At 38.5% G+C, this 23,277-nt stretch overlaps 1 protein-coding gene across 1 annotated transcript in view; it reads right to left on the reverse strand.

Annotated features, from left to right (window-relative positions):
* Positions 1-229: 229 nt before the first annotated feature.
* The window catches only part of LOC124605101 (splicing factor 3B subunit 1), a 64,442-nt gene continuing 41,394 nt past the window's right edge, over positions 230-23,277 (reverse strand). The window contains exons 11-21 of the mRNA XM_047136550.1: positions 20,568-20,849; positions 18,664-19,021; positions 16,705-16,850; positions 15,550-15,822; positions 13,199-13,420; positions 12,704-12,886; positions 12,394-12,582; positions 7,429-7,604; positions 6,567-6,839; positions 6,050-6,266; positions 230-857 (exon numbers count right to left, since the gene is read on the reverse strand). Of these exons, the coding sequence (XP_046992506.1) occupies positions 699-857; positions 6,050-6,266; positions 6,567-6,839; positions 7,429-7,604; positions 12,394-12,582; positions 12,704-12,886; positions 13,199-13,420; positions 15,550-15,822; positions 16,705-16,850; positions 18,664-19,021; positions 20,568-20,849 (2,478 nt within the window). The 3' untranslated portion in view covers positions 230-698. The remainder of the gene's footprint in view (positions 858-6,049; positions 6,267-6,566; positions 6,840-7,428; positions 7,605-12,393; positions 12,583-12,703; positions 12,887-13,198; positions 13,421-15,549; positions 15,823-16,704; positions 16,851-18,663; positions 19,022-20,567; positions 20,850-23,277) is intronic.

Genomic DNA, 23,277 nt, shown 5'->3' on the forward strand with positions numbered 1-23,277 from the left:
ATGTTCTTGCATATTGGCTGGGTGGCGTGATCCAAATGAATACCCAATAACATTTTAAAATAATTATACACTGGGAAAGACTAAAACCATACACCAAGTAAGACTTCAGTCAGCATAATATGTGAAGTTGGAGGAAGTACGTAAACAGGATTTTGAAAAGAGCACGTGATAAATAGGTCTGTTAAATGCACACATTAAAATATTAATTAAATTTACTGAGAAAAAAATAGAAGTTGTATCAAGACTTTATTCAACAAAAATCAAAATAATTCCTATTTTACATTCACATAAAATAATTAATAGTGTGCGAAACTGCTGCACAACAGCACTTTTACAAAAGTAAATAGAATTCTATAGTATGGCAAAATTTACATAAATATATACGAGTCACTGTAAACTATACCAGGAATTTTTGGTACGTCACAATGCCCTATCACACACACACACACACACACACACACACACACACACACACACACACACACACATGTACACACACACAGAGAGAGAGAGAGAGAGAGAGAGAGAGAGAGAGAGAGAGAGAGAGAACACAAGTTATTTTTAAAAAACTCCAAAAAAAAAAACAACACAGCTTACATATTCACACGCAGACATACATACGTTCATGCGGCATTCAGGAAATATAAGATACTGAGTAATGGCTTTGTACAAGAGAAAATAAGGAATGAAAGATGTGGCTAAAGAACATAGTCAAGTTCATAGCGGATGTACTGGTTCTTTGGATCATTTTGGATTCGAGGATATCCAGCTACAAGTGCATCTTGTCCACCAATATAAAGTGAGTTGTAGATCTTCCAATAGACATCACGGACCTTACGAGCTGGATGGAAGAGACCCTGTGGAAATACAAAAACAATGAGGAATGTTCGTGTTACCCAGAAAGGCAACCAAAACCATTGGGCAAAAAAATGGATCAATATTTAGTTCTGATTTGTTTTCCAAAATCAGAATTAGTAAGTTTTGCACATCACAGTTAAAAACCATTTAAACGTATGATTTCTATATTGACTATTCAATTCCACTGTTCTTTAGAACTGGTTATTAAATAATTACTGTAAAGCTCGTGTTGCGTGTGTCTGCAATATACAGGGTGTTTCAAAAATACTTTTACAAACTTTGGAGACAGGTTCCTTTCACCCAAATAAGAAAAAAGTTCATATAAACATGTCTGAAAATCCTTTGTTTCAGAGTTATTAATGGAAGTCTACAATCAGAGGATTGGAATTCATCAACACAAACTGATAATAAATGCTTGAAATGTCGTCGTCTTGTTTCTAAACAAGCGTGCACTTGTCGAATCAACACTTTCACATATTCCTTGACGGATATGACTTTTCATGCTTTCCCAATGGATATGTTGCAAATACACTTCTCGGGTTTGCCGCCGTATCGTACTGTGTAACACAATATTTCACGAGTGCAACAGCTCGACATCACCAAGTGGTGGTAGCTGCTGAACCTTGCAGCAGTAGCAGCAGTAGTAACAGCTACCACCGCCTGATGATGTCGAGCAGTTGCACGGATGAAATATCGTGCGAGTTACACAATATAATCCGGTGGCAAACCCGAGAAGTGTATTTGCATTCCTTGACTGTTTTGAATGGTTTTGCAGGCTCTTGTGACACTTGAAAAATGACACGATTCCATGAGGCTGTGTTTTAAATTAATTTATTTGCATTACTTGTTTCAGAAACAGCCCATTTTCAATTGCATCTATAGTAACATAAGTGGACACATCATTGTCAATTCATTAAAAAATCCTGAGCCACGCATATCTGTGCACAGCATGGTTGTCACCAGTCATCATCTAAAATATAAAGCACATGACATGCTGAGCGCTTTTGAATACAATAACACTACTGCTCTAATAAAATGTTAACATTTACTAGAAATCACACTATATGCACCAGTTCAAATGATTGTTACATGGGCATGAATGCATGCAAAAATTTTAACTGTCAGTCAGAGAATAAAAATGAAAGGAGCTGTACTATTGATATGATTTCAGAGTACATATCTGTCTTATACAAACAGTTATGTTGGAAGTCATCGATACTCAAATTCTAATTGGTGTCACACACAAGCACCAACACAGAGGGTTTCAGTATAACCATCAAGACATCATATTTCATCGACAAAACTTAAATATTTACCTTATATGTTTAGTACACTATTGATAAGTGGCACACACAGTGTTGAATTTTGAACTTTACATTTTAGTACAAAACGTTGAATAATGCATGAAGTTATACCCGTGTCTTTATTGAAAAAGAAGTGTTCACAATTACAGCACACCACTAAATAAACAGGCATCAGAAATCAATTGCATGCCAAATAAACCTGCCAAGTCTAATGGATATCCTATGTCTGTATAGGACATAGTTAAGGTAAAGTTGTAACACTGCATTAAAGGGAAAGCAAATAGTATTAAGAGGTCAAAATGTATATAGTGCTGTAAATGATCTGTATCTGTATACTGCACAGTATAGCACAAGCCATCTCATACAATATAACAACTATTTTACATTTTTCACCAGCTGAGATGTTACTTGCAATAACATAAACATATATTGAACAAGAACAATGGCAAATACATTAACATGAAAATGAAACTTTATTTCGTTTAGTGCAAATGCTGGTATAAATGTGGAATGATAAAAAGAAAACAGAGGGTACAATAACAATATGAAGCAACACATTAACAGCTAAAATGCTCACAGGGAATATAGAGTATGACATGGGTAAGAAAACAACACAGCAGGGTAGCATAAAACAGTCAAATACATTACTGAGGTTATACAAATTAGTTATAACTATGCTGTTGGTGTAGGGCACAGACGAGACTTAAAATACTATAAAATCATCGTATGGGGTATCGTAGTGTAAGAATACAAGAAAATCCACATGATTTTGTAATACACTGCAACGATTTGTCCACATCCATTACTACAGATGCACTTTGAAGTACCTGAAACCAGTTGTGCAAACAAAGTAATTTAAAACACATCCTTATGAAATCATGTCACTTAACAAATTTATTGGGGCTGTGGGGCCAACCCAGAAGAAGAAAGAAGCTTCTATGACACGATAGATTTCTGCATCCAGATGGGCTCCTGCATAGGCCAGCTGTTTAAAAGTGACCTCAAAGTTCAAAAGCCAAAGGACTGTGGTAAGGAATGTGCAGGTCATGGAACTGCCCCTCCTCTACCTATCCACCCATCATGGTAGATCTGCAAGGACACCTCTTGGAGGGTGTTCTAAATTAAGTTCCTGTAGACAGCACCTGCACAATGTGCTGGGAGACTGTATGGACCCACCAGACAGTCACCTATAATTCCGGCTCACACATTATAGAGATAGTGATGTCTAGCCTGTACCGCAGCATGAATATTGCGATCAGTCCATATGCATTGGTTGGGTAAATTTGTTATTCCATCCCTTTCAAACATTGATTTGCCTGTAAACAAAACTGAAGAGACGAACAACAGATCGGTAGTTTGTGCAACAGAACATTGGGAAAGCTCTCCCGTGATGGGTGATTGGCTGAAGATGATATGGATATACAAGTTGCTTATTAAGGATCCTCCATGGTGAACTTGGAGATACAATACATGCCAGCGACATTTTTCTTTCACTCGACAACCCATAGAATGTGCTCTTCCTGGTCAGGGGTACGAGCAACACATGGCCTTCCTCAGCCAATAGTCTGTGATGCTACGGATCCTGTCTCACCAACGTGACATTATACAGCACTAAAGATTGGATGACTCTGCTGGCTTTTGTCTGGAAGGACCGTGTAATACACCCATGCAGCCTCGTGTCCATTACCACTTGCCCAGCCATACATAAAAATCATGTCTGCCTGCTTACAAAATGAATATCCTGCGATGTATGAATTGAGTACTTTCAATTAACTCATTACCTGTAGTAAATGTACAAAATTGACAAGCTGAAGACAGATGAATGACAAATGTAAACAAGTATCCCTGGTGACACGACACCATCCAGGATACAATGAGTCAAACAGGTAAGTGAAGTAGTTGGTTGTACCTGGATAGCAGCTGAAAATTGAACTTCATTAATAACTCAAAAATACGTGATTTTCAGACACGTGTTTACGTGAATTTTTTTTTCCTTCCTTGGTTTGGTGTAAGGTACCTGTCCCCAAAGTTTGTAAAAGAATTTTGGAAACACCTTGTATAATGTGGTAATTCCAGAAACTATTCTTAATTAAACTGTCACACAAGGTGCATAGTTTCATTAATCTGAAAAGTTCTTTGCAATCTGCAAATGGTTGGTCATGTTTAACATGAGAAAATTTAAGTGGACCTGAACAGATGCCACTAATCAATCATTCTCTAGTGGCAAGACATAGTATTGTGTTGCATTCCTAATTGGCATGCCAGACATTAATTAGCACTTTGTTCCTAATTAATTTAACTAGGACTGGTACTTTTATTTGATGCCACCAACATTCTGAGGGTTTTAAAGAAAACAGCATTAAACTCCCATATGTAAATCCTCAAATTAAAAAAACACAGTCACACGCATAGCAAACAATCTAATTGACAAGTAATATGGATACCACGTAACATTACCACAATAAAAGATTTAAGGAAAAAGTATGGCCAGACTTTAAGGATACGTTTTCCACACACAAATAAACTACTTTATGTCATGTGGACATAGATTCGATATTAGTATTCATTTTCTACATTACATCACCATCAGCTACCATGTTTTCACAATCAGTAAATCCTATAATAAGAGATTAAGCATGTCATCAACAAATATTTTTGTCAATGTTTGGTTTTAGCACTGATGACTGACGGCTAGGGCCTCACATACTTCCACACAGGCTCAATGGATGAACTAATGCTTTCAAGAGAATAATCCACCTGACCCTATAGATAACAGGCCTTTATCAATGTGGCACAACCTGTGTTTCCTGCACAATGGAGCTCTTCATTTCAGTGTTCATGTCAGTCAGCTTGTATGTAACAAATTCTGTGACAGATGAATAAGAGACGTTTAAACGATTCCCCGGCTCTGATGTTCTCCAGACCTAATCCCCCAAAACTTATTTGTTGGAGCATTGATAGCTTTCATGTATTGAGCTTCTGTACTAGACGCAGTCTCTCTTCCTGTTTTGTTTTGCAAGCCCATATGCAATTCTCAGGGAGACCTAAGGAACTCTGGGAATTGCTACAGCAGCATTTTGACGCATGTATGAATGCTAAGAGACGGCATTTTGAATATCTCATGTAAGCAAGCATTTCTTGTCGTACACTACGTTGTTCCTGAGTGTCTGCAAGATTATTAATTAAGTAAGAAGAGAGATTAAAAATGATAGACTAATTACACTTTTAAGTGAGTGTTTCTTCTTACTCTTCAAACATCTTCCCTCGAGCAGCCACTGCTGTATTATGAGCATAGGTGAAATGTCTGGAGCTGACGTCTTCAAGGTATTTACTATGAAGTCAGTAATGTAAGGGCAAATCTCAACAACACTCAGGTGATCAAAGCAGAAGAAATGAATTAAAATTTGGGCTGCAGCTGGGACAGATCCCCCTCACCTCCCTGACAAAGGAACTATTAGTTCTGAGAGCTAGGTAGTGCTACATTTTTACTTATGTGTGTGCCTATCGGCAGTACTATGCATTTTACCTGAAGCTGAGTACTGGCCAGCAATTCTGTCTCATAATCTATTAGAAAGTGTTAAAGATCCAAGAAGCCGAGCACTTAGAAACAATAATATGTCCTCTTTTTAACACAAGTAGCCAAAAACTTGTGCAGTGCTGGGGAAGTGGATAGATTTCTCCTTCATTACAGTCCGAGTTCTGATTTCTACTCAAATAAGATTTATGTGACTCAATTTTATTGTCACTCCTGCTCATTTATTTTCTCAAAAGGCAATTTTTTTCTGGACAGTTACAGTTCTACAAACAAACAAAATCCCATTTTCCAATTCAGCACTATATCAACGAAAATTTTTCCATTCTATTTTAATTTTAGAGTAAAAACTCACCTGTAGTACGTACTGTAGTATCTTGTTAGGACCAAGTGCTACCCGTAACCCTTCAATGGAGTCCATAAATGCCTGAACGAGGTGAGGGGAGGTCTCAAATATGTTGGGCCACACATGATTCAAAAGATGTATCAATGCATCTTCACATCCAAACCCATACACACCAAGGGCCATGTGTTTGATAACTGCGCATGCCGTCTGTCGGTGAACCAGGTCTCTGTAACAATGTGAATGATTAAAAATGGCAATGCCTGACACTGTGCAACATAGCTGGCTGCTCAGTTCGGCATTACACATTCAAACAGCAATGGATACCACTTTAACATTGTTGATCACAGTTACCTTACCCAGGAATGGGAGCAAACAAAAGCTGCAACATCAAGCATCTTTAGACATCTTAACATTAGTACACATAGAGAAAAAAAAATTAATTTTAACTGAAAATAATATTATCTTAATATCTATTAACAAACTCTTGGCGTGATAACTCTAAAATGTTGATATTAATGCCACTAACCGATCCATTAGAGCATCTTCCAGCAAAGGTGTGACTGCATAGATATAGTCTTTTCCCATTTCGCCAATATATTCAAACAAAAAGGACAAAGACTTGAGAACACCATTCTGCACATTAAGTTCAGGAACACGATACTCATTCATGAGTGCAGGAAGTACAGTGAATGGAGAACATGTTTCAGCTACAATGGCAATAGCAACAGTGGTGCACACACGGTTCTGCCGCTCTTGGACTTTTAAGTTGTTCAGAAGTGTTGCCAGCACATCATGGGGGCTGTGAAAAGAAAAAAAAATGAATATGTAATTACAACCATTCTGATTTCTGCTTCTTGATATCTTAAAGCTGAGTATATATTTAACAAACACCGCATAACTTCACTAAAAATCTACCTACCTTCTAGACACATTACACAATAATTAGAGAAAACTTACAACACAAAAATTTACCTTCTGGGCTTATGAGAATTTGTAACTGGAACTATTAAAACCTTACTGTGAAGACAATGCACTGCAAAGCACTTATGGGAATATACTTGAACAGGTCGACCAAATTTTTTGGTGCATTTAGTCAATGCCAACAACTGCTCTGTTAAACAAGTTTTATATTTATACTAAACTGAATTAGAAAACTGGCTGTGGCTATGACTATCAATTCAAAGTTCTGTCAACAAACAAGTGACAGCCTGTCCTTCCATGATGTCTATTTAAACACATTACAAAAATAAACAAATACCTAAGCAATGTCTATCCAGATAAAAAACAACCAAAAGTTAGTTTTCCAGCCATATTCTATAACCCTGTGTACCTCATGCAGTGACTACATTTCAACTTTAAAAATAGTGAGATGACTTCATGATGACTACCCAATAGCTTTGGCTATGTAACCAAATGTGTTTACAGTGGCTCTTCGAATAGCCTTCTTATGTGCTTTTAGCAGCTCAAGCAGTTCAAAACAAATGCGCATCCATTCTCGAGCAGATACATATTCAGGTCCGCGGTCAGCAATTCTTCCAACCAAGTCTATACAATTTTCTTGCACCCTGTTTAACAATAATGTAGTAAAGCAATTATTTGACTGTGTATAATTAATTACACAAATTGTATATCAACAAAGTTGTGAAGTAGGTAACACAAAAAGAATCTTTATTTTATATGTTACTAGCCTTTTCCCTGTGGCTCTGGCTGCGTATGCATTTGACACCTATACTGAGCACACCTAGCCCCTCCCCCCCTCTACTCTGTGGTCGCCTCTTCCTCCCCCACCTGTAACTATCTCCCCCCCCCCCCCCCCCCCACAAATGCACAATGTCCACATCTTTATCCCACTCCCTCTGATCATATCCTCCCCCCATTTCCTCCTTCCCCTCCCTCTCACCATTTACTTTGCCCCGTTTCCTCCTTCCATCTCTTCCTTTTCCAACTTCCTACTACCCCTGTAAATCTTCCTACTTTCTCATGCATCTCCCCCTCCTCCCCTCTCTCTGTCTATTTCCTCGTCTCCCTCACTATCAATCCCCATATTCATCCATCTCAATTTGTCCTGAGCCATGCTCATCAACCCAAGTAGCCCCTGCAACACAACTCAATAAAGCAGGCCGATACTACTCTTAACACAAAACATCTGTGAAAAGGATTGCCTACATATAGGGGCCCAGAAAACCTTTTTTGCACGTGACATGTAGGCTGCACTGCAAAGCAGGTATATATGGCAGACTGATACTGTTCCCATACAACATGCCTGTCACGCAGTGCTGCCTATTGCCAATTTTACTCATACGGTCACGGGGGCCCTCACACGCTCAGTGTCTTCTGTGTGACAAATTGTGCCAATGTACTGAGTGAAAGCGCAAGGCCAAGAATGGCACGATATTGTTGTGCAATGTTTACTCTGCCTCTGTAGAAAAGATCTTAGTGCTCGATGATGCGGGATGCGCATGTACTGTGATTGTCACTAACTGCTGGGGGAGGGGGGGGGGGGGGGGGGGGGGGGGGAGTAAGCAAGAGGGAGCAGTGATGGGTGAAAAAGTGGCTTGGTAGGCATTCTACATACATCCATACTAATATTCTGAGTTTTCTTTTTAAAGTAAATGAGGAATCTTTCAATGCATTGGTGATCATTATGCCTTGACACTGCCTATACACTCGTTGGATTTCCCTTACACAGTCCTGGAATTGGTCTATAAACCTGAAAAGATTGGTTGGTTGTTTGGGGAAGGAGACCAGACAGCGTGGTCATTGGTCTCATCGAATTAGGGAAGGATGGGGAAGGAAGTCGGCCGTGCCCTTGCAGAGGAACCATCCCGGCATTTGCCTGGAGTGAAAACCTGAAAAGAGTGAGATAAATTACTGTACAAGATCAGTAGCTATTAATCCTGTGTATTTATGCAATAAATAACCCACTGAAGTTTCTGAAATGAACGAACTAGCTGTTGAGTGTTATTTCCCTGCCACTTTTGTTGAATATTCCTACAGCTAATTACAGAGTAAGTATTAAATACATAATCAAACTACTTCCCTAAATGCACTTGCAGAGATGGTTGCTTTCATCTGTCTTTCCTGATTTATTCTTATTCATTAGGGGGTTGCCCTATCAGTTGTTTGCATTTCCGCATATCATGAAGTCTCGGCAGGAACTGCGATGTATTGCAAAATATCACCCTTACATGGTACAATATATTGCATAAGATACTGAGCAAGTGTCAATATTTTTAAAACTCCGCAGTCACCTTCAATATATTGTGCAAACTATCGATACTGCTCTGAGATAGTCAATATTATTGCACAATAAATACTGTAGATGTGAATGGCTCTTTACATTTCCAGCAGTCCAAAGAGACAAGCGTAATTTCTTCATATTGGAGGGCATTATCGTAATGTAAAGAGTAAGACAAGTCTTTAAGTAGGAAAACAGAGATGAAACCTTCAAATTTACAGAACGTGTGTGTAGGAGCAGGTTGCTCTGCCATATGGTGTTTTGGTGTGTGTTAATGAGTGTTTTGACATCTTAAGTTGTAAGTTCTTATTTGTGTTTACCTTAGTTAGATACCACCGATATGTATATGGAGACTGTGGAGAAAAATTCGCACTACTGCAATTTAATGGCACAACTGAGGATAGTGACAGCTGAACAATGGAAAAGGTGAGACAGGTGTAGCTACTACAAACTGAAATGGGAGGACATTGGTGAGGCGGAAAAAATACAAAACTAGAAAACACAACCTCTGTTCAAGTGGATTCTAGGATCTATGGCATTCCTGAATTTATTGAGTCCGAGGATATTAATCTATACATAATCTTTTGTTTAATCAATATTTTATAAAATAAAATATAAGGATGTATGAAAGTCAATCAGCTTCCCACACACAAAATCTAAAATCTCATGGCGACTTCCTCATGAAATCTGCAAACAAATATCACCATCACTTTGTATTTCTTGTGCTTATTTAGATAATGTTTTACCCATAGTTGGCTTAGGGCTTTCTTTTTGTGTTGCTTTTCATCACAATACACACGCACAAATTGCTAAGCAAAGGTACGGACGTATAACACACTGCTTGCAAAACCAGGCAAGTTGTGGGAAAGAATACACCTGCATAGACAAGTTCTTTCTACTTATTTTTCTGCATGTGCTTTTGTTCCCGTGTGTGTTTTCAAATGAGAAAAGAGGCTTTGTGTGGACATTCCTTGACCTTTTTTCTCTATCCAGACAATGATACAGACCATAAGTCACTGTCTGTAGTACCACATCATGTGTAAATGTTTAAGGAGAGTGAGTAAAATACGTCAGAACTAGACAATCAACAAGTGTCAGTTTTCCCTGAAGAAGTGGGTGCAGTTTCTCATTTTGCAGATATCACTGAGAAGTTTGAATATTTTAGTCATTCCTGTAATGACTGCATGATTTGACACATCAAAAGTGAAACAAATCAGGACGCTGATGACACTATTGTAACAATGAGACAAAGACAACCTAAAAATAAACTCTACAATATAAGGAAAAGATCACACGTTATGCAAACAGGCACAATGGAAAGACAATTACACATTCCTTTCAGCTAAATCCATTGTCAGAAAAGAAAAAAAAGAAACACACACACACACACACACACACACACACACACACACACAGACAGACAGACAGAGAGAGAGAGAGAGAATTCTATGTATGGCATTCTAGTTCTGAGCTGCTGGAGATTGTGGTCATGTGGGTCATGTGTGCATGAGGTGTGCTTGGTTATGTGAACGAATGTGTGTTTCCTTTTCTAAAGAAAGCTTTGGCTGAAAGCTAACGTGTAACTGTCTTTTCGTTGTGTCAGTCTAAAACTTAACGTGTCATCTTTACAGTGAGTGGCAATCTATCTTTTCCTTATACTGTTGATATTCCTATATGGAATCCTTATTGATTTTGTTTACAAATAAACTCTATATGGCATAAATAAAGTTGACAAAAGAATGGAATGGCGTGCTGCTGCCAACCAACCTGTGGGTTGATAACCGAAGAAGAAGAAGATGGCATAAATGGTCAGCAGTGAAAGTAAATGAAATTTACTGTTTTCTTTTTATTATTTTGAATATGTGCATCCTCAAATTGCTGAAACAATTTGTGATCGATTTTGTATTACATTTTCCAGATTATATCTTAAAGATAATGCTAAATGTGTTGGCAGAGGTAAAGAAATGCACGAGTCTCTTCATGAAGTGAGGCCTTTCTTTCTGAGTAAATGAAATAGTAATCACCCTGACCTGAATCCTGCAACATATGAAACGTGTCCTTCTCAGGGGATGTTGGGTATTAGGTGTTTTTTTCAAAGTACAGCACATCTCCTGGCAGTAAAGTGGAAGTCAAAATGATATACTTACAATCTTCCCACTGAACATAAAGAAAACCACCCTCTATATTCCTGTGAGGGTCAAGAGAGGTACAGCCAAAAACAAAGCCAGACATCACTGATGACAATAAGAATAAAACTTGTGTTGACACAGCATATTGGCTCTTCAGATGTTATCCATCTTCCAGAAGATGGAATTGGTGGAACAAACTATTTTTCCATCTATGCACAGAGAATGCCATGAGAAATAATTCACTGGCAAATTATATGACGACAGTGGGAAGAAACTGGCTGAAAAGTTTTTTTTTCCAGTATCTACCCACTTTGTCATCACACACTGACTGCAAACATAGTGAATACAGCTTCCAACTATGTTTTTCCTGTGGAGGGAAGGGGGAGACTGGTAAGCACATTAGGTGTGTCCCACAGTGCTTACAGGATTATCGTACTAAAATTAATTACATTGCGAACATATAAAACAGTCTCAGTTACATGTATCCAGTTTTAAATATTCCAGTACTATCTTTGTGCAGACAGGATAATAATTGTACCACTCAAGAGATGGAGTACATGAGAACCTTTTTTCTCAGCTTTCATGTGTGTCTTGTTCTCATTAGAATGTCTATTTGAAATATATATTGCCATACACACTTATATTTCTACAATACTCTTCCTTTTCCTATTTACATGATGCAAGAATCACACACCTGTCACATTCATTTATTTTGTAAATGGCATTAAAAAGCAAACCAGATTTATCCTGGTTCACAGAAAGTTCTTGGTGTGGAGATTCCCTCGTTGAAAGTGTTAACTCATTTCCATTTCAGTCAAACTAACCTGGAAACCACTTAAAAGCAAAGTGTACTGTTCTGAGCTTGTAGTCACTCAATTTCTAAGTTATGAACAAACATTTAAGATGACATTGTATCTCTATACCCATCAAATAAATATGAAATAGTCAACACAAAACAATGTACACTAAATACAACATCTACAAACCTTTTCATGCCTGTTCTTCAAGATTGGTGTGAGCCTAGGGAGTAGATCCTTGATTGGTGGCGTCATTTTAGTCATACCAATTACATTAACAATAGCCTTCAGAGCACCCAATATGGAACCTAATACCTCAGGGTACTCTTCTCCTAAGTACTCATACAGCACAACACCAAGATGCCCCATGAGCTTTTCCTGCACACAAAGAAATTCATTGTGTGTTTATACAATTCACAAATAACTTTAAATCTTCTATCCTCAAAAGATTGTTTCACAGACAAACGTAATGTGTATGGAGATCACAACCGTGACTCACCTCCTGACAAGTCTTCATGACAACTGCAATACGGGATATAAGATCAGCAGCCTGTTGTCTAACTTTAGCTGACTTGTTGTTTAATCGCCACAGGATGGTACCACAAATCTGTGGAAGGTAAGGCTTCACACGTTTCCCAAGCTGGTTCACTATGGTTCCAAAGCCATTCAGCATCACAACGTCCTAAAATGGGGAAATATGCCTTGAGCCAACAACATAGATAATAGTATCAGTTTAACACAACATCAAAAATTAAAGTTTAAAACAGGTGCAGAACATCAAAAGGCAAATTTTTATAGTGGCATCTTAACTACAAAGCTGATTACGAAAAACTTGAAGAGATACTGATTAACTAATGTACAGACGTAGAGATTTATGAGGAGCCTACATGACAACACAAATTGAAATTTTATTATTTTAGAAGTTACTGCAGAAAACAAAGCAAAGGAGCCAGGTAAATAAGAAGCTAATTAAAAATGCAATCATGTCTCATACCTCTGTGGTCTGCTCCTGGAATGCATATAGTATACCATCAATAAGTTGCTCCTCTAATCTGCTGTCAATGTCTGCAGCACCTAGATTACCCATTATCTTCTCTATTGTCTCCATCACCATCTTACGATACTGTTCGTTCTCATCCTTCAAATCATCCACAACCCGATTCACAATTTCAGAGGCACCTACTTTGTTTGCTATTTCCACTGTAGTGTCCACCAACTGAAACAGATAATTATCATAATGAAAAAGAAAAGCAAGCAAATAACACCTGAACAGCAAACACTACCGAAAATTACAGTTAATTATCCTTTCAAATACACTCCTGGAAATGGAAAAAAGAACACATTGACACCGGTGTGTCAGACCCACCATACTTGCTCCGGACACCGCGAGAGGGCTGTACAAGCAATGATCACACGCACGGCACAGCGGACACACCAGGAACTGCGGTGTTGGCCGTCAAATGGCGCTAGCTGCGCAGCATTTGTGCACCGCCGCCGTCAGTGTCAGCCAGTTTGCCGTGGCATACGGAGCTCCATCGCAGTCTTTAACACTGGTAGCATGCCGAGACAGCGTGGACGTGAACCGTATGTGCAGTTGACGGACTTTGAGCGAGGGCGTATAGTGGGCATGCGGGAGGCCGGGTGGACGTACCGCCGAATTGCTCAACACGTGGGGCGTGAGGTCTCCACAGTACATCGATGTTGTCGCCAGTGGTCGGCGGAAGGTGCACGTGCACATCGACCTGGGACCGGACCGCAGCGACGCACGGATGCACGCCAAACCATAGGATCCTACGCAGTGCCGTAGGGGACCGTACCGCCACTTCCCAGTAAATTAGGGACACTGTTGCTCCTGGGGTATCGGCGAGGACCATTCGCAACCGTCTCCATGAAGCTGGGCTACGGTCCCGCACACCGTTAGGCCGTCTTCCGCTCACGCCCCAACATCGTGCAGCCCGCCTCCAGTGGTGTCGCGACAGGCGTGAATGGAGGGACGAATGGAGACGTGTCGTCTTCAGCGATGAGAGTCGCTTCTGCCTTGGTGCCAATGATGGTCGTATGCGTGTTTGGCGCCGTGCAGGTGAGCGCCACAATCAGGACTGCATACGACCGAGGCACACAGGGCCAACACCCGGCATCATGGTGTGGGGAGCGATCTCCTACACTGGCCGTACACCACTGGTGATCGTCGAGGGGACACTGAATAGTGCACGGTACATCCAAACCGTCATCGAACCCATCGTTCTACCATTCCTAGACCGGCAAGGGAACTTGCTGTTCCAACAGGACAATGCACGTCCGCATGTATCCCGTGCCACCCAACGTGCTCTAGAAGGTGTAAGTCAACTACCCTGGCCAGCAAGATCTCCGGATCTGTCCCCCATTGAGCATGTTTGGGACTGGATGAAGCGTCGTCTCACGCGGTCTGCACGTCCAGCACGAACGCTGGTCCAACTGAGGCGCCAGGTGGAAATGGCATGGCAAGCCGTTCCACAGGACTACATCCAGCATCTCTACGATCGTCTCCATGGGAGAATAGCATCCTGCATTGCTGCGAAAGGTGGATATACACTGTACTAGTGCCGACATTGTGCATGCTCTGTTGCCTGTGTCTATGTGCCTGTGGTTCTGTCAGTGTGATCATGTATGTATCTGACCCCAGGAATGTGTCAATAAAGTTTCCCCTTCCTGGGACAATGAATTCACGGTGTTCTTATTTCAATTTCCAGGAGTGTACAAGTAATTTTTAGTCATCTCTCTCTCATCATGAAACTTGCTAACAAGAAAATTAGAACAGGGCCTGATAAAGTTCACATGTCACCAGCAAAGTCACTAATTTACTAGGTAACGCAAAGGAAACTATTTCTAAGTAAATTTACATTACACATGCAACATATATACTTCCTATAAACGAACTATGGAACATTGTCCACAGTATCATAGCTCCTAAAATGGTAATAATGTCTGTTCTGCAACTAGTAACTTTAAACACTGTCAGAGAAATGTGTTTCATCCACCATACCCTTCATGTTTTAAACGCTAAGAAAGGAAGCATAGCGAGAATATATGATGAAAAATTATTCAAATGACAGCTTCCTTCTAACTATGCTCTATGTATGAACAAGATAAGCTACCATTCATTCACATAGAATTTAATATAGAAAATATTTTTCCATATCAGTAATGAGACTGTAAATACAAAAGAAGTATCTGTGAGAAGCAATAAGAAACAACATTAAAGCATGTAAAAGTAATTAAAAATGCAGAGGATGAACACCTAATTAAACAAAAATGTGCATAACTTGTGGTATATATCACGGAAATGCACACTTTATGATTACATACCTGTCTATAATTACGCCTATCAAGAGCCATTCGATGGTTCCAGAAATGTTTAAAGAAATGTGGCAAAATTTCATCTTTAATGTATTGCGATTCCACACCATCAGTGCCACAACACTGTTTCACTACTTTCAGCACAATTTTTTTCATTTCTTCATCAGGAGACTGAAACTCTCTAATCAAAATTAACATCACTTCACGGGTATAGTAGTTGGCATATTCAGCATCCATCAAAGGTATTAGGTAACCAATGGCTTTCAGGAAGGCTGCCAAACCCTGTCAACAACAAATAATGTACGAGTATGAGATGGCATACTAACAATAAAATTAAACAATAAGAGCAACAAATTCATAAAAAATAGCCTTCATCATGACTCCCATGACTACGCACTGACATTCTCTACACCAAATGAATGCGGCAACTATTTATTTAAATCTGGATACCAAGGTAATAAGGAAGGAAGATTAGGATTTAACAATCTGTCGACATAGAAGTCATTAAGACAGAGTACAAGCCCCAAATGTTTTGAGGATGAGAAAGGAAGTTGGACATTCCCTTTTGTAGGAATCATGTTTAAACCTTTATAGGATTATGAATAGGGGATGATAAAATTAGTAACAATATGGAAAAGGTATATTGCTACTCATCACACAGAGGTGGTGCTAAGCCCCAGACAGGCACAATGCAAATGTGCCTGTCTGCGACTCAATGGCACCTATATGTGATGAGTAGCAATCTATTCTTCCCATACTACTGTTGTTCCATCCTGGAGTTCTCGTTGTTGGAGGAAAAATTAGTGTAAGATTAAGAAAATCATGGATAATTTACTTATGATGAGGACTACCATTCATTTATTTAACTAATCATGTACCATATTCGAATGTGTATATATCAGGGAAAAACAGAGCCTGACTATTAAGGAAGTGATTGAGACATCAATGGGAGGGACTGCAGTGGGATGGAGAAAGGCAAAGAGAAGGAGACTAAAATGTGAATAAGGAACAATGCAGCTGCGCAAAGAAATTTGTCACCTTTTGTAATGGTAAGATAACACAGAATGATGAATATGTGCAACATATTGCCTGGCTGAATAGAATGTTGCACTAGAGAATTTATCAAGTTGAGCTAGAGATGATGAATTGAAAACAGTGTCTTACCTTACCACGGTGCGTCCTGATACCTTTCCACAGAGGTTTCAGCACAGAGTCAAAACTCTCAATACCATATGGTGTGGCAGCCTCAGCAAGAGCTGCAATGGCAAGGGCAGTAATGGTGCGTACTTTCTGCTGCTCATCCACGAGACCTTTGAAAGAATAGTGATCATTTTAATAGTGCTGCAATTTTGCAAATAACCATAGGTGTTTTGAAGTAGCCTACAAATATCAAAACCCACTGATTCTGGAAAACAGAAGGGATTTGCAAATATAAGTCTGATTTTATTGTGCAAATATCCCAGTACTGAATCAGCTTCATGAATTTTAACAGTTACCACTATTGTATTTCATGTAATACACTGGATATACAAATACGCTCTGAACAAACCAAATATTCTATCTTTATTATTTAGCTTAACATTTTGTTGAGAGCTAAGACATTATTTACTAACAAGCAGAGCTCCCCAGAGATTGAACAGATTTTTTGAAACCACCTATATGGTGATGTAGATAAGATATCAGGCATCACATCCTGCAGCCACTCACCGTGGTGGGCCCTCGTTTCGAGTGACTGACGGAAAAAGTTGGACTTTTATGTGATGCTCAATAGCACCAAAAGATAAGGTTTTTGTAGAGTATTTGTGTGGTCGAATGGCTACGGTAAGGCCTTTCTTCACATGCTAAAGGTTGTGGGTTTGAATCTCATCAGGTGGCTTAATTTTTGTTTGTTTTTAAACCTTTATCAAAATGGCTTTGATCGTGAAACTTCCTGGCAGATTAAGACTGTGTTCCGGACTGAGACTCGAACTCGGGACCTTTGCCTTCCGCTGCAGAGTGAAAATCTCATTCTGGTGACGATCACTATTTTTATTCAATTAATTGTTTTAATGTAATTTTTTTATTTCTATTCCTTTGCTACATTTTAATCATTGAATGTTTAATTTTTCATTTGTTCTTATCTTCTCTTTATAACTTTCCATTTCCACTTTGAATTTTTATGAATGTGAATTTAATTATATTTATCTATTTTAATATTTAAATATCTGAAAACGCTGATCTATTGGTTAAAAAACAAATGATGAAATCTATTTATATTAGCTGTACAATAGTGTCAAAACTGTAGTTTTCATTACAAGACGTACATTTCTCTTCTGGAGGATAATCGTCGTACAAACATTTAAAACACAGCCTAAATTCCTATTAAATTCCTTTTCCTATTATTTATTTCATAAATAATGGAGATGAAAATTTAAACAAAGAAAAGGAGTGTAAGTAACACTAAGTTCAACAAAAATGAGGAATAGAAACAATGACAGCAATAACTTTGAAGAAAAATAGGACAATAAAACAAAAGAAATAAAATTAAAATAAATATATAAAATTAAAACAACATGAACGAAGATTTTAAGTGGGGAAAAAAAAATGATACGAGGGAAAATGAAGGAGCTGATATGATGATTAAAATGATGTGGCCAAGGAATAGAAATATGAAACCACACACGAACCAATTAATTGAATAAAAACAATGATCAAAATAATTTTGATACGAATTTAAAAAATAAAAATATAAAACTACTTGGTGAGATTCGAACCCATGACCTGCTCCATTTCAGAGCCTTACCTATCCATAGCACGATGCAAACAGTCAATGTGAAGCTACTATAGTAACGGTATTGAGGGTTGCGTAAAATTTCCAACTTTTTTCCGTCAATAACTTGCAAATGAAGGCCCACCAAGGTGAATGACTGCAGGTTGTGATAGCTGGGATATTAACCTACATCACAGAAACCACGGTTTCAGAAAGTCAGTCCCACTACTGGGGAACTAAGTATCAAAATGCAGACACACAAAATAAGTGGCAAGATTTATTTCAACAGTGTAATGTTTTGGAAAAACGTTTGTCAAAGTATTAATTTGTTTTGAGAAATCAACCCAAGAATTGTTTTATCGCTGCCCACTTACCATGTTCAATAATCTCTACAAGGCTCTTCAAATGAGGCAAGATAGCACACCCCATTAGGATGGCAATTTGTTGCACAATCTTGATACCAGTGTGACGAGCTTGCCACGATTTCTTGCTACGACACACGGCTTTCAAGAATGGCAAGAGAGATGGAATACCAAGTGCAGATGCAACCACTGCAAATGCCCGGGCTGTCGTGTTACGCACGTATTCATCAATGTTGTCGATATCAGGACGCATGGTTGAAATCATTGTTGCCAGACCAGCAGCTTTAGCCAGATTTGAAATAATTTCACGACCCTCTACACGGGCGTAGTAGTCTTCATCAATGAGAAGTGGTTCAATAACCACCAGAATCTGTCAAGAGGCCATAAAATTAAATGTATAGCACATAACAACACACAATAAAATAATTGACAAACTTGTGTAAATGATTAGAAGAATGGAGGACCATTTGCATCTCTACAATAAGTGAATATGCTGAAAATGGCATACACATTTTTTATCAACAAAATGCACTCTTTCCACTCCAAATATAAACACAAAAATTAGACAAGACAACTGTTTTCAGCTTCCTGCAGATACAATACGCCACGCAGAAAACAACCAACTGCCTTCTACAGAGCCTCTTTCTTACTACCTGTGGTTTGGGGAGGAAATAAATCAATCAGCTTTGCATATTTATACTGCACTGAACATTAGGGCTTAGTTGATCAGCTTTGCATATTTATACTGCACTGAACATTAGGGCTTAGTTGAGCTTTAGATCAACTGTAGTTATGCAACATCAGTGTGCATGGAAACAATACCCAATGATAATGTGTGCGTTTTTAGTGAGTAACCTGTGATGCATGTTTGCTTATCTTTAAGATTATAAATAAACAGGTGGGTTCCTCTCATCTTGGAGGTATGAGGGAACTGACCTCCCTTTTTAACCATGCCTAACATATACCTCCTTCCTGATGAAGGACCTGTTAGTCCAAAACGTAGGTAGTGTGACTTTTTTCTCTCTTGTGCATCTTATCAGCAGTGCTACAAATTTCACCTCCTGAAGGTAAACGATGACCAGAAATTTATTTTTCTTAACTGAATTTTTCTTTGATACAGCAAAGTATAAATTAAGAATGAAACAAGGTCACTGAAAACAGAAAGGCTATCCCATTCCAACAAAAAATTATACAAAAATAAATTCTCATTAACTCCTGCTTTTATAATTTTACTTTTTTTATTTAGTTATTGTAACAGTGAATAAAAATTACAGAAATTACTCTTATTTGTCAACTGATCACGTGTGACTTCTTTTGTTTTGTTCATACATTGTTAAATGACAAATGCACACCTTTTCATTATTTGCAATGACCCAATTTACTCTAATTGTTATTCACTAACAACAACATTATAAAAAAGGCTTTGGCCAAAAGGTAATGTGTAACAGTCTTTTCTTGTGCCTGTCTGCAACTCAATATTTCATCTTTACAGTGAGTAGCAGCCCATACTTTTCATAATATTGTTGATATTCCAATCTGGACATTCCACTGTTTGTATTTCACTAAACCATTTTGTGAATGAGGAAGATCAATAAAAACTACAGGTTGTTAAAAAACACTTAAGGCATGAAATTAGTCAGATATGTCTGTTACTGCTTGTAACTATTTGTTTCCAGAAAAATGAAAGAAATGATAAGTGACAGAAAACAAATCCCTTGAACAAACAGAGGACTTAATCCCTAAATCTTGTATTTGTAGTCTGACTCTTGAGCTACTGAGTCACCAGCTTTCTTTGTTTTATTATTTCAATTTTTTTTATTGGTCATTTCCTTCAGCAATAATGTATTAGAGAGAGACATTTAGCAGATCTGATGACGAATTGTAAAACTGCACACTCAATAAAATGTGTTACATACCTTGTGCACATACGGTCTCACAAGATCATCTAACTTGTAAAGAATTCTGTCAATAACTTTCACAAGCAAATGTCTCTCCTGGTCTTCAAGAGTAGGTGACATCAACAGAGGAAGTATTTGGTTAAACAATGGACCAGCACCAAATTCTCTTGCTTTGTCTGTTATTTGTCGAAGAGCCGCTTTACGCATAGGGGGTGTTCCATTTTTGATTTTCAGAAGTAACTTCATTATCTTTCTCTCCTTCTGCTCCTCAGGGCTCAGAGTCTCCTCATCAACTTCCACCTGTGAATCATATGAGCAAATGTATGAAGCCAACATTCCTCACCAATAGTGATAACATCTCTATAAATAAACCTTACAAGTTACAATTAAAACACATCGCGAAAAAATGAAGTATTCAAGATTGGGTAATTAATGTTTAGTTTGGTATGATAAAATTTAGATGGGGAAAATGAGTACAGAACAGATGAATGTTCACAGGGTGTATACGTGGACAAGGAAAAAAATTCCTGGATTTTTCCCGGTTGAAAATACACTTTCTCCTGGGTGAAAATACACTTTATCCGTGTTAAGTGACAGTATACTTTTCCTCGGCACTGTAAAACTTATCAGTCATGAATGTTTATGGTTTTCTACAAAGACGTAGAATCTGCCGGCACTTTAGAAAAGAAACCGAGGGGAAAAAAACACGTTTTGGAAAGATCTTTGATGTGCAGCAACATGTACGCTGCATTTTTTATGGAGGTATAAATTCAAATTCCGCCAAACACTGCATGTTATTTTCCGAAGCAATGAAATTGAGATTGCGATATGCTTTTGTATCCCAGTCATAGCTCATGTAACGTGATCTCGCCACCTTATGACAGCATAGGACACGTGATGTAGTCAACCAATTGCAAGATCACTCTTAAATAACGCGAACACACAGAAAAAGAGATGTTAATGGTTTAAATTAATATACATAGTCTTGCTACAAGAAAAACAAAGCTTTCACAAATAATATTGGTCTCAAAGATAAATAAGCTGCAAGAGAAGCTAACCTTCCACATATAAAATGCTCATCTTTTCGCGAATGTTACACTTAAAGATACATCACACAAATGTGCCAGTAAAATTTTTAATAACGACGTAAATGTGTGATCTAGGCTAGAAATCCTTGAAGATGGTCATCCTCAAAGAGTGGATTTTTAAATGAGAGTCAAACGCTCTGCGATTTAAGAAATTCATTGTACATTCTCGCACATAGTTCATCTTGCGTAAAAGGAAATTTACTTTCAAAGTAACGCTTTTCAAACCACCATTCGCAATATTTTCCCGTGACCTGTTACAAATTGGTTCGTTTCAGCAGTCACCAGAGAGCGCCAGATAACAGGTGTCACCGCGCTTGTTCAGCTACGATGACACAGGAAGCCCGCATGTTCGTACGTGTAAAACATTAAAAAATCTTGCATTATGTCATAAAACTCGTGAACCATACTAAAATGCATAATTCGCCTTAAAGTGCGCAATCATATGTCCAGATTCGGATGTAAATTTTCTTGAGTACCAGTACCGTATTATATCATGTTTGGTTCTTTATTACGGCATAATGCCATACGAGCTAGAAGATGGAAACGTGCACTTCAGATACAGCGAACAGTTGAAACTAGCCAACAGTGTGAAATCAAACACTTAGTTTCAAATAAATTGACTGCCTCAACGCAAAAGATTAATAAAAGCCAAATCTCTTTAGCAAAGCGACAAAAATAACTTCATTCTTCTGCAAGGCGATTAATGCTTGACTGTCAGAAAGGTGGAAATAAAACCTGAAACTAACAACTTATTTTAGCCTTCCGTAATTATGCAAAGCTATTTTAATTCATTTGATAGCTCCCGGTCACACAAATCCGTTTTCATTTAACGTGAGAGCCATAAACAAAGAGGAAACAATAAAATCACTGAACGTACACACAGGTCACATCGACTGCTGTATGCTGCATGCATCAGCCCCGGATTTACTATATTTCCGAACTGGGGCAATGTTAGATAGTGGCGCCCAGCCACACATCTGTAGCCAGAAGCGGGAGAAAGTACTACTCATACGCGACTCAACTGCGCATGCGCCCTCCCGCAACAGCTCAAACGAATCTAATGTAAACAGCTGTCACGTCATGCTCATCAGAGGCAATTTGTTGTTAGTACGCACTGTATATTCTTCCTAAAGCCTTTGACACACTTTGGTTGGCAGACGCTTGTAAGAGCACTGTGTTTTGTTGTTGTATATCGCGCATTTCCTTTGCTACTGGAGTTTTATTTTTCTCTCATTCATGTTTTGGTGCTGCAGTATTATTCTGCACAAGCGGGATACAGTAATATCCTTCGTGAGAGTTTTGGTTCTTACCAGTCAAAAATCACAAAAATTTAACTGGTAACTAAAACAATGAAAAATTCCCGGAATTCTAAAAAATTCCCTAGTTTTTCCCGGTTTTCTCCCAGCCGAAAAAATTCCCGGGTTTTTCCCGGATCTCCCGGGTCGTATACACCCTGGTTCAGTCATTTCTAACGCGTGTAAAGATGTATGTTATATGTAGAGACATGGTTGACTCCAGCTCTGGCCAGACAGCAGTCAGTCTGAGATGTTACATTGTGAACAAATATGACTAGAACCAGGATGTAGAAGTAGGTCCGCTCTTCATATGCTATGGGAGGAGATGGGACACCATAATAAATT

The sequence above is a fragment of the Schistocerca americana genome, chromosome 3 (assembly GCF_021461395.2).
Source record: "Schistocerca americana isolate TAMUIC-IGC-003095 chromosome 3, iqSchAmer2.1, whole genome shotgun sequence".
NCBI classification, from domain to species: Eukaryota; Metazoa; Arthropoda; class Insecta; order Orthoptera; family Acrididae; genus Schistocerca; species Schistocerca americana.